The following is a 17241-nucleotide window of genomic DNA, read 5'->3' on the forward strand; positions in this document are numbered from 1 at the left end:
GATCGACTCATCTGGTCGTAATGGCGGCGAGTTCACCGCCAAGTTATCATAATTTGACCGGGAACGAGCGGTGACAGAAACAGAGCGCCGGATTAAGACGTATTCCCCCCCGCCGCACTCGCGCGGTCACCTGCTAGCGTCCGCGGACGCCGCGGCAGTTCATCATCCCTCACCGGCCGCGTTATTTGCAGGGGGGGGACGGGGACGGGGATGGGGACGGTACGGGGGTGGTGAAATTTTTTACATTAACCTGAGATAACCCCGTGGGGGGGCGACCCGCGACGGGGAACGAGGCTCTCGCCTCCTCCGCCATCCAATCTGGTCTCTCTCTCTCTCTCGCTCAAAACCGTTTTTTTTATTTATTTTTTTTGTTTTGCGTCTGTGTCATTTCTCCGGCCCGCAGAAGAGATGATCTCCAGGCGGTCTCCTACCCGAGCGATGGCCGGGGGGTGCGAGCCATTTATTTTCCAAAATGGCCGCCGAGGTAGCCCCCGCGCGATCCCATCCGGCCGGTATCGAAGGCCTGGGAAATGAAACGTTGGGCGGCCGGGCCGGCGCTTCTGGAGACTCCGCGCAGTGACAGATAACCCAGAAGTTCCCGGGAAGACAACGGAAGCGATTGCCATTCCCGCTTTCCCCGATGGCGAGGATTTATAGCGTCCCGTGTTTCGAGAAAACGGCGAAATTGCATACTTTCTTTTTTTTTTTTTTTGGCCAGTTTGTCCAGAATCATTTTGCGCCTCGATCTCTCAGGGGCCTGTTGAGAATTTCTGTTTGGAAAAATAAATAAATAAATAAAAATCCAGCACAGCAAACTTTTTTTCCCCAGTTTGGCGCAGGATTCAGTTCATTTTGTGAATATTGTCACGCTTCAAATTTGCAAAAACCACAGCAGAGATGGCAAAAACAAAAAATGTGTCAGTTTTCATCAAAATGTATTCCGTCACGAATTACAAAACCTTATGCACCCAAATGTGAATTTAATGTGTGAATTTATTCAGTGTTTATGCAACTGTAGTTCAGAAGAGTGCAGTGAAACTACTGCAAATTTTGCACACGTGACTATACCTACAGGACCTCATATTAAGTACTTCACTTACTGTAATACTACACTTCCTAAACCACCGCTTCTGGCTGAATGTGAATTGGAGAATAAGAAATTACACTGAAACAAACTGCATACATACATACAGTTACAAGTAACATAATTGCATACATATATTTACAAATATACTGGCCAGCACCTTAAATGCACATGGATATGCATTCATCTTTATCCGTAGGAAATTATTTTGAAGCAAAAAAAAAAAAACACAATCTAACAAATGTGATTATCCCAAATAAATCGACTCGCATGGAAGGCAAATGGCATAATCTATATTCAAATATATATATTTATATTCATAATTTATATTCAAAAAACTGCATGAAACTGTGAGAGGCTGCTGAGAGAATTCAGATTGGGGGGGGGTGGGGAGAGGGGGGGGGTTGCTTTAGTTCTCCACTGTGGCCTTCTGAAAGCTGAGCCCATCGTTACTGTGAAGCGTAGCGTGAGTCGCTAGTGGATGTAATTAAAATTAATGGTTGGTTAGACGGGGCTTTCCAACCCAAGCAAAGAGGAGGAATCAATATTATATCAGATGGGCACGGGTGGGATATGAAGACCATTTATTAGCCCCCTAGTCATCAAGGAGCTCTGTTCAATAATTCCTGTGCAATTAGGAGCCAATTAGCCACTTGCGCAGCCAGTTGGTTACACTCCCCCTGTCTAGAGAACAGTGGCTGAAAGGAAATGCGTACTAGAAAACAATTTGCCCCACATTGTATGTGTTACATCGGCATCGAAAGAAAGGGGGAAATCAACGGCACCTGACCTCCAAGACAAAAACCAGAGGTTGATAATTTCAGCGGTCGATGTGACCGTTTGTTCTCCTCGAGCAGAAACGCAGTAAAACGTCCGGTGTTAATTCAACTCTTAACAGAGTACGTACGAGTTCGATGGGGACCGCGTGTCCTCTGTACGAGCTGATTTACCGTAACGCGGTAACGTTTCACCGTCCGCTGTCCTTTAATTAGAAGTGATCTCACACGTCTTGTACAACCGCGCCACAGATAAAGGTTAATTAAAACTGAACACCCCCATGATTGGAGTTATATTAGATTAACGAGGGGTCTGTTTTGTTATGCGGTGCAGTGGTTAACATGTTACATGCATCCCATTAAACTGCTGGGAACCCAAATAAATTTCCATATTCTCACATATTTATTTTCTACAAACAGCTTGCACAATGCAGTGGCAATAAAAACAAAACTATTTACATTACAAAATAAGTAAACATGAGAAATATCGAAACACAGCTTCAGCGCATAAATCATATTTTGTGAGCTGTTGCAGGTAATAAACAAGAAATCATTATTATGTTTTTTTTTCTAGACGACGATATGATGCATCAAGGATTTTAATGAAAATAAATTAGTTATATCCTGCAATATAATGCTGTTTAAATAGCTTTGGCTGTATTATTATTATTTTTAATAATTCTTTTTACTTTTAGGCATTTCTTCATTTGAATTTCTACTGTGCCACCCACACCTATGCAAGGAGCTCTATAGGTGATGCACATGCACTCCTCCAACATTCCTGAGCACCTGTCACTGCTGTCCACACTACAGACCACACAGTTCTGCAGAACAGACCACACAGCACAGTTATGAAGGACAGACCACACAGTTCTGCAGAACAGACCACACAGCACAGTTCTGCAGCACAGACCACACAGCTCTGCAGGAGAGCTAGCACGATTCTCCAGAGTATCTCTCTCAGATGCACACACAACTGGTAACCTGCGAAAACCTTGTTCATGGCTGGGTTCAGGGATACCCCCGAACAGCACATTCCTGTCGGGCTAAAATCCAGGGGTGGAAAACCCTCCCCAGTATTTTGTTCCAATTGCCTGGATTTGCTCTTTAGCACACTTCCTCTGCCAGGAGGTAGAGCTAATTAATGAAATCAGCTGGCCGAGTTCACGGGAGGAGGAAGAACACGGCAGGACTTTTACTTTCTGACCCCTGGACGTTCCACCTCTGGCCCCCACCGCTGTGACCCAGTGGTAGCCAGCTAATGACACAGGCCAGGGTCACACCCGTGTTGCCAAATTACATTCATAAATACCCTTAGCTTGTGATTTGCCTTTGCTTGTGATATCATTTAATAAGAGAATGTGTTTCATAAGCATTGCATTAACAATATAGGACACTGTACAAAAACAAATACAATATAATCTATTAGAGCTTGTCCTCACCTTTAAATTTTACTGGCATTCCTGAACACTTTAACCGATAAATACAAACATTTGCCTTGCTTAATCAATGAAAGTTTTACTGCACATACAGAAATTCTTGGTGGGTTCACAAAGGTAATTGTTTTCTTGCATGAACTGTAGTCACAACTGATGGCATTGATTTTCCCCGCTCTTGTTTATTAAATGAATGTAGTCCTAGCAGGAGTATCAATAAACCAATAGCTGATGAGACCATGATGCACGGGCAACATTTTGCTGTTCTTTCAAGACGAAAAAATAATTTAGTTCAGCAACCACTCAGTTGGAAGAGCTAAACCATTTAAATAGAAACTCATTTCAAAGTTCACAAAGTAAAATCTGAAGGGGCAGAAACTCACAGTAAACTTTCTTTTTTTAATCAAAGAGTAATATACATTTGCCTGAGAAGTACCGGTTTCAGCTAATGTCATTGCGATTATAGCTAGCGGTAGTGCAAGCTTATCTTCATTTACCAGCACGGAATATAAACTAGCATCATCCAAACCAAACAAAAGCCTCTAATTTCTTTCTCTCTCTTTTTATTTTTGTTCCCCCTCCTCTAACCCCCTTGTGTTACGGGCTTATTTAGGTTAAGAACACAGAAAACGGTTAGCTTTTGTTTAAGAGATCCCTGCAATCACCGTGTCTCTTGTTTAGCCACAAATGGCTATTGACTTGGCTTCATTGTGCAGTAAAGCGATGAAGCCGTTGACCCCGGTACTGTACCGCGTCCCTGCTATTGCTTCCTGGAAAGAGCAAGAGAAAAAGGCCTCTTCTCATCTCATGTTCCTCTCTTCTGTTACGTTCACATTCAGGGAACGTAGCAGACCGACTAAGCGCAGATAGAACTTCACGGCTGACGTCCGTCGCTTGCGATGAATTAATAAAGCCGATTCGTCGCTGAAGCTATTCGGGTTAAGCACCTCGCTCGAGGGCATTGCCCCCCCCGGGAATCGAACCTGCAGCCTCACAGTACCATAACCATTACGCTACATTTTTCTTCCATTCAGCATTCTACACCAGAAATTCATCAGTGGTGTGGAGATTTCAGACACCTCACTTACTTACCCCTTCCAGTCCACTTCTTTCTCTGTGTTATTCCCACTCTCCATATTGTCTAATTATGTGCATAACCATTTTTACATTCATTTTTTCACATTTTTATTTTAAATTTTTGTATATAAGTGTTGCCAACAAGCAATACATACTGGGGGGGGGGCCTTACTGGGAAAGTCCCTTCCACAATATGGCACAATATGTATAGGCCTATAATTATTAAATATAGGCACTTTCCTGCTCAAAATGAAAGGATCCTGAATGAATTAACATGATTAAAGACAGCTGTAATGCTTACTCCAGGAAGCACACATTCCCTGAGACAAAAAAAAAAAAACTGAAAATGCAACATGTCTGCTCTTCCTATTCCAAAAGGCACATCTATGTTCTTTGCTAATAAAACACTAACTGAAAGAGCAACAGTTACCTGAAGCTGATTATTATCTTCATTATTAATGGTCCAAAAGGCAGCGCAGATTAAACAGCTGCAAATGTATCCAGGCGTACTGACTCACTTGAATCTTTCCTCATTTGCAAAAATTTCCAAAAATAAACACAAATAAACAAGCTGTAACATAATCCTATCTTTACCAGACCTCTCCCTTTGAAACAACTCGATGCCTAACTCAGATCTTGCACAAAAAAACACATCTGAGTGTAAAAATCACTCAGACAGAGCGCATTTTACACTGATAAGTCTCTGTGAGGTTCAGCCTTTCAGTCTACCATACCTCTCATTGGCCACATTCCAATTCATCTCTACATACAAAATCCATTCAATTTATACTTATACTTTCATGTATAATATATACTGTATGTCAGGGGAGCACAACTGATCCGTTTCAGGATTTTGTGCCAACTGCTTGATTATTTAATTAGCTCAACCAAATCTTGAGCTGACATTTGTATAAGCACCAGCTACATCCGCAGACTGCAGATGTGTTCCGACTATTTTTTTACTGTACTGGAGGGAATCAGCATTTATAGACCAGTCAGAAAACTAAAATTAATCTTAAATGGTTGGAACGAAAAACCAGCAGCGCGCAGTTATGAGTTATGTTAGATGCAGAGGAAGCATGGAATCAACTCTTGTGTTAGACATGGAATCAAGGTTTATTTATACTTCCTACACGGATGACCTGATACGGATGTAAATACAAAGACATGAAAGACGACAGTCTGCACTCCAACCTCATATTCAATGTCTCATTTCAAATCCAGTGTGCTGGAGTACAGAGCCAAAAGAACTAATACTATATCACCGTCCAAATACTTATACATACACGATAGTGCAGTCTGTAAGTATGGGGGGGGGCGGCAGTGTAGCATAGAGGGTAAGGAACTGGGCTGGTAACCGAAAGGTCATAGGTTCGATACCTGAGTGGGACACTGCTGTTGTACCCTTGAGCAAGGTACTTAATCTGCACTGCTTCAGTATATATCCAGCTGTATGAATGGACGCAATGTAAGTCACTCTGGATAAGAGCGTCTGCTAAATGCTAATGTATGTAATGTATACACGCACACACACACACACACTTCCATGTTCCATGTAACATGTATATCCCTGCTTGGGAAACCACTAATATGATCATGGTGCACATCTTCAAACAGAAAAAAAGGGCAATAATCAAGAACTGCAACTACATGCAATAGTTAAAAAGAATGGCTTGTTCTCTAAAATCCCACAGATAAAAACATATTAAAACTGCTGAAATCTGGATACAAACTCGATAATGCGGATAAGCGGAATTTTAATTCACTGTGCTGTGATTAGACTGAGGCAGGAACACTTTTGTGATAAGGGCAGGCAGTTAACAAATCAAAGAAAAATATCTGTCATCACAAATTCATTAGCAACAGATACCCAGCACAAAATAGATATGACTCCTTTTAAATATTTCACCCTAATCTATGAAAGCATAAAACAGACACTGAAAATTTCTTTAACAATGCACTATCACTTCTTAGATCCTAAAATGAGCGACATGGTTATACTAAATAACCAACTAATTAATCCACCCAATATCATACAGGTTTTATGAAAGGGGATATTCATAAGACAACGTGTGCCAATTTCACAATGTAATTAATCTTCCAAGTAAATAATGGCATTCCCATAGCCACAACCACCGATGCAGAAAATGCTTTGGACTGAGTAAAGCTAGTCCTTCCTTTTCTCAGACTTGGAACATTTTGGAGTTGACAAATCATTCATCAAACGGATTAAGATCTCGCCCGATCCCACTTCTCCGCCTCGGTCGACGGTAACGGTCGTATACATCACCGGTATTCTAATGTTTTCGGAGGTAACGCGAGGGTACGACTGTTCCCAACTTCCTCTGTCCTATTTACCGAGCCGCTCTCGCACCACCTCAATCTGTCAAAACGTTCACCTCGGGAAGTGCAACATTATGTTAAATCACAGGCTGGTTCTGTACTCCATGATGTTTTAAACTTCCCCTTTTGTGCAGCGCGCAGCACACAGAGTCAAAATGTCATTCCCGCCAAAAACGTTTTTTTTTTAAAACGACCCAACTGTATAAACCTGTATAAACCGTATAGTCACAACCCCCTTTGGTGGCCAATGCCCAGTGAGTCCAAGGATACAGATTGCACAGATTGATTTAACGTAATGTCCAAAACCTCAGTTTGTGACGTTTGAAACAATAGCCACCGACCCACTTGGCTGGTGTAGACCTCCGTGTCGCTTTGAACAGCTACTGTAAAACTAATTAGGAACAGATACCCAGAACAAAACAGTTATGACTCCTTTTAATATTTCATCCTAATCTATGAAAACATAAAGCAGACACTGAAAGCTTTAGCTTAGATCCTAAAATGTGCAATGTGGTTACACTAAATAACCGACAAATTAATCTACCAATATATTGCCTTCCATGGCCCCTGTTCTACTTTCACGGTGGCTGTAAAACTCTCGACATATGAATTACCTCCATTTCACATGAAGAACAGAAAGCAAAGAGTAAAACTAACAGCCCTCTGAGATCACAAAGACCATAGAGGTTGTGTAGCACCAGATTTTCACCATGGCTTCATTGCTTTACTATGGCCTAATTCAAGTCATAACCCAAAAGCAATAGCCATTTATGGCTAAACATGAGACATGGGGATTGCAGAGATCTATTGAACAAAGGCTAACTGTTTCTAACTGGCAGCCTTTAAAAGACATCTGATCCAAAAGCACAGACATTTTCACACACAAAACAAATCAAAGCACGGTGAACTAGGGTCACTGAAATCATAAACTGGAAAATATAAGTCGCCTGCTCACTCATATCTTGGAAAATACTGACCTCTGAGGCATCCCCCATTTGCATACCCTTTTTGAAAGATAAATTAATTCCAACTTTTAAAAGCATTTAACAGGAACATAACCTTTAATTATTAAGAGCATCAGATTAAACACAGATAGTTTGATTTCAAAATCAAATACAAATAACTCTCTGCACCCCTACAACATAAACTCCATCAAGGGATTTAAATTAATTTAAACTTCCACTGGAGAACCCTATACAGTGTCCAGTCTTCTGTTGACTGAACACAACGCGTTTCAGTGAATTTATGGAAAATGACACCATCTCTTGGAAAGAAAAGATCTGTAATGTTACTCTCACATAGTTAAGCAGTCCCAACATTAAACTCATCCAATGCAAGCTATTACATAGGGTTCACTAAATCAAACAACACATGTTTCCCAATGGCAAACGTACTGCACTGTACGCACAGACTATGCTATAGACAGCACATACTGTGCAGTTATCAAAATGGCCTCTGGCTCTGCCCATTGTTCATTGATTCTGGGTGGGGGGGGAGGGGGGGTTCTAAGAATGTAAACACATACAGGGATACAGACTCCATTTTAACCTTTCTACACTCTCAGAAGAAAGAGTTCCAAAAAGGCTCCTCTGTGTCTCCTTAGAGAAAACCTACCTAGTTAAAGGGTTCTTTGTCAGGCAAAATGTCTCTGGAAGCTTTCCCACTTTTCACACCTACCGCACCATATGGGGTTTCATAAAGAACTTAAAAGCATCCCCTTACAAAGACAAGCCAAAGAACTCTTTAATCTTAGAGGGCATCTCTGCCATGAGAATTGTCCTAGTGCGCACACGGCCTCCTTAATTCACAATAATTGCCTCGACTGTACATTTTAAATTGCAGTGTACCTTTTGAACCAATACTCCAGCAGCTCAGTGTGCTGAGAAAACAGGGCATCATGGGAAAGGGCACTCTGTCTCACTAGAAAAAAATAATTACAGCGTCTTCCCACCGTACACCGTAAAGTTTCCGGTGTTAAATCAACTCTTAAAGAGTACATATGGTCCTACTCGGGCCCCACTGGACTCATATGTACTCTGTTAAGAGTTGAAATAACACCGGACATCTTGCTGTGTGGGATGCCCCTAATTCTCTCATGTCTCCTATAGGAGAGTTGGTCTCCATGCATCCATCACAATCCTACATTGCTGACCAATATGCCCACTGGAATCTCTCGTCATATGTAGTCTTTATGGGAACATATGCCATCACATGTAGAGTATTCGGTGTCACCTTTTTTCTGTTTAATATCATTTTTTTTCCTTATTATTCTTTTTTCTTACAGAAGAAAATATATCCCCCTATATCAGTCTACTTGTTGTCTTCAATCTGAATTTTTTGCCATTCAGTATTTTCTGGAATCTATATTTTATAGTTTTCTTTTTTTCTAGGCCAAAAGATAATAGTGCAAGTCGTACGACCAACTGCAGCTGCATTATTCATAAAACACTTTCATATCGGGTTCTTTTCATAACAGCCAATTCAGCTTTGGTGATCTCAATAATGGTACAGAAAACATTGCTTTTAATTTTGTTTGAGAAACTACACTATTTGGTGTCTGTTTTCGTTTTAATATTCCATTGTTTGAATATTCAGCACTAATCACTGGTCAATAACGTGGATCAGATCACATCGCTGAGAAAGGCTTAACTGACAGATGATAAATAAAAAGAGTATTCTTTAGGATTAATATTCATGTTGGAGGCATGAAAACAAATATTATTCATTTCCAGCTTCCAAATAATTGGAGATTGCAGCACTTTTTTTCAGACAGTCTCAGCTTCTCAATGAAATGCAGATTCCTACAGCACTTTGGCGGAGAAAAAAAAACAGGGACAGACCGCTTAAACGTTTCATCTTGTTAAATTCATTTAAATGCACATTATTTAGCGCTAGCATTCACAGCCAGTACAGTTACTACAGTACATTCACATTTGCATTACAAGGCGTTTTACTGCCCCTCTTATCCAAAGCCATATAGACAGTTCTTTTGCATTCTTTTCACACACAAACCCGCAATAACGTATAGGCCTCGAGCGGTAATAGAAGGCATTATTATCGCTACAGCGCGCTAGAGGGCCTAGATTCAGTCAATATTTATCCATAACTTTGACACCCAATTTGCTGTAAATGCTTAAGGTTTTTTTTTTTTTTTTTTTTTTCTCTTCACAAGCACATTTTGGCAAATTGCAACGACCGCCACAATCAATGAAGCAAATCGTACGACGACGGTAACGCTCTAATTTTGAACGTTAAGTTGATTGAACGCAGGCCCAGGACTGTGGCGATTTCTAAGTGAGTGACAGAGATTAGCTGGAAATGCTAATGGGATGCCTATGAGGGGGAGGAATTGAGGCAATGCTACTGACTCAAGAGTGCTGCGCACCTCCATCAAGACATCCTACTTAAGCCTACCCTCTGACCGAGTGCATTTTTAAATGTTCCCTATGGATTGCTAAAATAAAAATGGCTTTTCTAAAAAAAAAAAAAAAACCACAGCCAGTATTCAGTGGCAGTGGCCCAACAGCTTTGGAGAAAACGCAGCATGTCACATTAAAACACAGCAACAACATCAGGACCCCTCCTTCTTTCTCTACCTACAACCACAAAACCCAATGTGGTAAGTGACCTGTTGCCTACAAATTACAGATTGGGCCCAGGGGGAGGTATGATTAAGTTATATATAGGTTGTTCATACATAAATGAGATACCAACATAAAATATGTATCCATATGCCCACCACATAGTGAACCAGGCAATGTAATCTATGGACTTTTACTTATTCATTCTACACTATTATTATTATGATGGAGCTATGAAATAGTGGGCGACATTGGAGTATAGTAGCCCACGTGCAGTCCCTTTTTTATTCCCTCCCTCATACGCTGACGCGACCAGAGTCTGTTGCATTATTCCACTGCGCGGCTGGCAGGTTGCGATACACTGTCAATCATGCACTTCCTGTTCTGTCCCCCCTGCATGAGGATCGTGAGTGAGTCCACAGGAAGGAAAGCCTTGCACTGTCAGAATGAAGTGCGGACAGATAGGCATTACTTTTTTTTTTTTTTTATGTGCACTGTTTTTATATCCTGGAGTGTTGAGTCGGCCAATTGAAATGAAATCTTACCCCGGGTAATAAAAGTATTGCTTTTACTTTTACTACTATTTGGAGAGAGAGGAGAGAGGTACCCCCCCCCCCCGCCCCCCCTTCCCCGACACTCTCTCGAATGTCACATTGAAAAATGAGCTCAACAGTAATATATCTGTGGTGCTTTGCATGCAAAACTGAACGCAAGCAGCTTCCGGCAAATGGGACAATATTTGGTATGGTTCTCAGAGATTTTCGTTCATGCAAATGGGGGAAAAAAACATTGACAGCATTAGAGTTTTTATATTCAAGAACTGTAGTTTTTTTTAAATGTGTCCTCACGCTGATACATCCTCTTGCCGTTTCATATTGAAGTGTAATATATATATATATATATATATATTTTAAATATCCCTGGGAGCCCGCACTTGTTTATGGTGACATAAAACACGTTGTTTATCTGGAATGGCAGCGGAGCGGGTCAGTGCCAAGGATGCGAAACTGTCCTGATCATGCGGGATGTAAACGATTTGAATAATACGAGAGCGTCGGATCCAGGAGTGCGGGAAGGAACACCGAACTCGAAAATCAGCCGGCGGGAGAGAGAGTCTGGACCCAAATCCCGCCCGGCACATTCCGAGGCACATTCCACTTTCGGATTTCTGCGCTTTTGTCACGGTGACAGTAATTCCAGCAAATCCCTTTTCCATGAGCGCTTTGTCCTCCCGCTTTATTATTAATTAGTCTCTCTCATTTAACTCTCTCCCCCCCCCCCCCCCCCCCCCCTCCTTTTTCGTTAAATGTGCGGACGGGCACAGATTTGGAATAAGAACAAAGCGTTTTGGGATGAAGTGAATCCATTGTTCCCTCACAAAAGGCAGAAGAACATCACATCTCTTGCTGTCAGATTTTTCTTTTCCTCCTTCTCTCTCTCCCTCTCTTTGTTCCCCGAGACGACGCAAACGGCAGCGGTGCGACCTCATTATTTGTTTTCAGCGGTTGCATATCTGAGTTGCTGCCCAGCCCACCACATTTCTAAATATACAAATATGATTAATAACTGCTCTTTATGTTCCTTTGTCTCTTTGATTAAAAAAATGACTTTAATTCCATGATATCTGTGAGGCCTAACAAGGCACTCTCATCCAGTTGCTCTTTCATGATGCAACTGAGCGTGCTTGTTTGCGTTGGATTCCGCTGTGTTCTGAGTGCAGAGTTCTCCATTCACTTCACTGCAGCAGTGGTGTGGTGTAGTAGCTAAGTAACGAAGGAACTCGCAACAGCTGGTAACAACTGTTCTGTGTGTGTGTGCGTGTGTGTATTTGTGTGTGTGTGTGTGTGTGTGTGTGTGTGTGCGCGCGTGTGTTTGAATACGTGTGTGTGCACGTGTGTATGTGTGTGTGCGTGTGCATGCATGTGTGTGTGTGTGTGTGTTTGTGTGCGTTCATTTGTGTGTGCGTGTGTGTGTGTGTGTGTGTGTGTGTGTGTCTCTGCTTGTCACTTAACTGCAGCTAATGCAGCCCATCTCTCCTCATTATGTGAGGTCCGTAGTGTATAAGGGCCGATGTAATTACAGTAACGGGGCGTCCCCCGTGGTGTCCACCTACTTTTTGGGCCTGTAGTCCGGGATGCTCCTGTCCAGGGAGATGCGGTCGCTGAGCTGGGCGTTGTAGCCGTACTCCTCGTACTTGCCCTCCATCTCGTGGCTGTCGTCCCGCAGGGTGGCGGCTATGCCCCCCTGGCCCAGCCCCCCGGGACCTTCCACCAGGCCCATGGGCTTGGCCAGACCTGGGGGTAAACATCAGAGCAGGGGAGGGGACGGTTAGCCAACCGCACAGGAGAACCCTGGGCGGTAATCAACCAGGAAGCACATCTTTCTGGATGCCGTATCCAAACAGGGGAACACAGCTGTGGAGAATGTTGGGTTTTTTTCCCATTAGCCCTTTAAGGTATGAGATCACAAATATGTGATTATAATGTTCTTTTTTAAAATGTATACTTTATCCCCGAATTTTTTCTCCACCCGGACTCAACCAAAATTGTTGTTCTCCGTCCAACAACCCTTCCTGCCGACTTCAGGAGGAGGGGGCCGTAGACACGTGGCTCCTCCCATCCACATATTCTCGTTTATTTTTACACACTGCAGACGATATTTGTTTTCTGTCTGTGTGTCATAGGTGGGCACAGGTACGGCAGACTCCCTCCCCCCCCCCCCCCCGGGGGTTAAAGCGACAGTGCGGATGCACTCGTCTGTCTGTCACACTCAGCCGGTCGGTTTGAACCTGCCGATGTTCCAACGAACAAATAAACTGATGCATGGAAAACATACACGTTTAGTTTTCAGAGCGACTAAGCAGCAGCCACATCCGTTCCATCACACTGTCTGCATTCCCTCCTCCTGTAAAAATAAGCCGGGTTGTCACCTTTCACTTCTTCCCAGGCACTCATTAGAATTTGATTAAAGCATATCGAGACTCCCACTCCGACAGCATGAAGGATGTTATTACAGGAGCGACACTAAATTTCCAGGGAATTATTATTCATCGCAGTGACTGAATTCCACCAGCAGGGGGACAGAAAAGGCATCCATGGGAACACACAATTACATTACATTACAGGCATTTAGCAGACGCTCTTATCCAGAGCTACTTACACAACTTTTTTTACATAGCATTTACATTGCATCCATTTATACTGCTGGATACATACTGAAGCAATTCAGGTTAAGTACCTTGCTCAAGGGTACAGCTGTGTCCTACCCAGGAATCGAACCTGTTCGGTTACGAGCCCAGTTCCTTTACCCACTTGTGCTACACTGCCGCCACAATGCTTTTACCGAGGAGCTGAGTGGTAATATCACCGCCGTACACGACGAGGAAAATCTCAATTCATCAAACGTCAATATCGATGCGGGTGCCGCAGAGCACTTTGTCCATCGCAACCGACGTCTGAATTCCTCGACGCGTCTTTGAGGCTGCCAAAACGCCTCCATCCTTCAATCGTGACACCGCGCCGAGTCAGACATGACCGGAGTCAAAAAAAATAAAAAGAGCTGTCAATTACGCCCTCCCCTTTGTCTTTGACCTTTAAGCAAGGGAGTGGGACGGGGGGGGGGGGGGGCTGCCATTTAAGAAATGAGAAATAAAGACGACATTATCATGCCCGATCTACTGATGACCCCATCAGGATTTAACGAGTGTCGATTTAAATCTGTGAACGGTCACGTGTGTGCGATTCTGTTATGACTTGTTATGAATGTAATCTGTAGTCTATTTAGAATTTGCACTTGTTTTGGTTTTTGGTCAGCACTGTTAACTTGGGCTACTGCTTTAGCGATGTTACATCAGTACTCCCTGGTCTGGGACTGTCGTTAGCCAGCCACAGCAATGTTCATAATATTGTTTCTTAGCGATGATAATATTAACCGTAGAGAGTAGCTAGTCTTGTTATAACTTGAACCATAGCTCTTTCACAAATTAAATTTATCACTTAATCTCCCTGACACAATGCGAAGAAGCTGTGTGTTTACTTGCCAATTGATTTGTCAGATTTGTTGGCACGCCTGTTAATCGATCGGTTTAACGGAAAGTGTTTAACGGTTTAACCCCCACCAACTTTCAGCTCACCAACCGTTGCTGGTTTAGCGTTTCCCAACCCAGCCCTAAATTACCCCCCAGCGCCTCTCTTGAACACCTGAGGAGCTTAATGCTGATTGGTTGATCGGTAATCAGGACCACCTGGACACATGACAATCGAAAGCAGCTATTAAGATTTAGGAGTGTTTGATCAGCGATGAAACAAAAGCATGCGACGCAGAGCAGGGTAGGGCTCACCTAACTTTTTCATGCTGATGCCACCAGTGCCAGTAACGTTTTCCGTTATTGGCACCAGCACAAAATTTGGTCGCACCAAAATATTTGTCACAGGGAATTTGACTTTAATTTTTCTTCCCGTTTAGCCACAGCACACGCACATACGCGGTAAAACCGGGATAACTTAAAGCTCAACACCTGACTCAGGTGTTGTCTCAGGCGGGGGAGATGCTGGTGGAGTGGGCATCATAGGCCTAACATCAGTAGACTTCATCCTGATAAGAGTCTATCGTGTACTTCATTTTATGTAGCTTCAGCTACTGGCTGTGATGGTATAATCTGTCACAATTAACTGAAAGTACGCAATGTGCTCGGCCTAGTCCAGATTTTCACGTGGAGAATGGCGTCTCTGTGGGTCACTATAAAGACTTTACGAGAGGGAGAGCAGACTTGCGCACTCACACACCGTAGAGACGAATCAAATGTTGATCAGGTCTGCAAGATTCCAGTCGCACTGGTGAGACCAATGAAAATGTCTAGTGGCACAAGGCAGATTTTTACTCGCATCTGGAGCCCTGCCTGCCAAGAGTACTTTAGAACTGTGTTGGGAAACACTGACTGTCTGTCCAACACTAAGTCACTCTGGATAAGTATCTTCCAAAAGAATGTAATGTAATGATTGACCTGTAGGACTGGTAACTCACTGCCTGGGTTCGCTAGTTCCAAAAAAAAAAACAAAAAAAAAAACCAGGTGTGATGTCATAATGAGGACACAATGGATGATGTCATAATCAGGAAACAAATGATGAACGAGGCCGTATTCAGGAGCAGAGCGGAAACGATGCGCCGGGCGTAAGGAGCAGCTTGAGCGCGGACGACCCGAACCGGAAACGGAGGGCGGAGGGACCCGTCCCAGCGTCAGTCGCGCCCCCTTGCCCGGCTCTCGCGGCTCCCGCGTCCCGGCGCGGTCGCGATTCCGGGGGCCAGACGGACCGAGGCCAAGCGTAAACAGCGAGCGGGAGCCGGCCGGCGAGCCCTGGCGCTGAAAAGCCGCCGTTTGGCACGGCCGGGAAAAACCGCCGGGCCTCTTTATTGACGCTCGCATACGAGCGGCGTGGCCACAGCCTGTCACGTCCCGGAAGAGAGATTACAACGGGCAGCTCTGCGGCGCGTAGAGGGGGGGTCGGGGGCAAAGGGGGGGGGGGGGGGGGCTAAATGACGGGGGGCCTCTCCGTTCGGCGGGAGACTCGGGAAGGGCACAGCCATCAGCCGCAGTGTCCTCCCTCAGGGGGTTGCCAGTTCACCGTTACCCAGGATTCTGTTTATCCAATAAACTTATTCTACTTCCCATTCTTCTATTGTAGTTATTCTACCTTACCCCCCCCCCCCCCCCACTCCCCACCCCCATTGCAGTAGGAGAAGATTCCTATTCAGCTCTGGGAGTCTAGGAGTTCTTCCACAGCCAAGAGGAGAGGAATATGAATCTGTCCCCTCTCCCATTTGGCTATCGTTTATGATCAGATCCGGACGCCCAGCTTTTAGCCTTCACAGCGGCCGCAATTAAAACCCGCTGGCGGAACTGGGACAAAAGCGACCGGCCCGTTTAATGCCGTTTTGGAAATTCTTTCCTTTTTTCTTCTTTTCTTTTCTTTTTTTTTGCGGTTGTTTAATAGACCTCCACTATGAGGGATTCTGCTGGAGCTGTGCCCTGAAGAATATGTGATAGTCACAATGCCCCTCGCTGTGCCGGCTCAAATGTTCTAGTGCTTCATGTTTTTTGAGCTAATTAGTTTTTTGGTGGGGGGGGGTCAGGAAAATACAACAGTCCAGGACCAATATTAAAATCTAGTAATGAAGCGCCAGAATCGACAAAACCCCCTTCGTGTTTCGCGCTAACGTATATGTATACATATTTATTTACGAAAAAGTGTATTAACGCCACCGCTCGGATAAACTGGCTTAATTGAAATGCAGCCGAAGCGTAAATAATTGAAATGTTCTTTGCGCAGGCAATTATCAGGCCGGGGAGATATGTATGTTAATGCGGAGCCGATTCGAACACGGCGGTAATCCGTCCTCCAAGTCGCTTAACGCCGCTCGAGTTCCGGCCGATATCTGGGTGCAAACGAGCCCCCCCCCGCGAAGACCCGTACGCGATCGTTAGGGAACCGGAGAGCCCTGGCAACGGGGGGACAAAGGGGCGTCTCCGTTTTTTTTGTCTCCGTCCATCTTACATTTCTGACGCCGAGAAACAATCTGCCGAACGCACGTGGGTGGCGGCGGCGGGACGGGGATCCGGGGGGGGGGGGGGGGGGGGTAGATCGAGTTAACCTGGACCGGGCGGCTGCGTCGGTGCCTACGTCAGCGAGCGCGGCGCGGTGGCCATGGAGGGAGAGAGGGAGGGAGAGAGGGAAGAAAGGAAGAGAGGAAGGGAGGGAGAGAGGGAGAGAGGCCTTTCTACCCTTTCTCCAGAGGCACTGCACGTCAACGTCAACCCAGGATGGGGGGTGGGGGGGTGGGGGGTGAGGGCACTGTCAATTACGTGCATGTGTGTGTGAGGAGGGACACACACGGTCAATTACGTGTGTGTGTGTGTGTGTGGGGGGGGGGGGCAGTCAATTACATG

At 44.3% G+C, this 17241-nt stretch overlaps 1 protein-coding gene across 2 annotated transcripts in view; it reads right to left on the bottom strand.

Moving 5' to 3' along the window:
* Window positions 1-17241, bottom strand: part of galnt9 (polypeptide N-acetylgalactosaminyltransferase 9) — a 116672-nt gene that overhangs the window by 62623 nt on the left and 36808 nt on the right. For both annotated transcript variants that reach the window (XM_064353700.1, XM_064353699.1), the window contains exon 2: window positions 12411-12591. In XM_064353700.1, coding sequence (XP_064209770.1) covers window positions 12411-12577 — 167 coding nt within the window. In that variant the 5' untranslated portion in view covers window positions 12578-12591. The remainder of the gene's footprint in view (window positions 1-12410; window positions 12592-17241) is intronic.

This window comes from Anguilla rostrata, chromosome 10, assembly GCF_018555375.3.
Source record: "Anguilla rostrata isolate EN2019 chromosome 10, ASM1855537v3, whole genome shotgun sequence".
NCBI classification, from domain to species: Eukaryota; Metazoa; Chordata; class Actinopteri; order Anguilliformes; family Anguillidae; genus Anguilla; species Anguilla rostrata.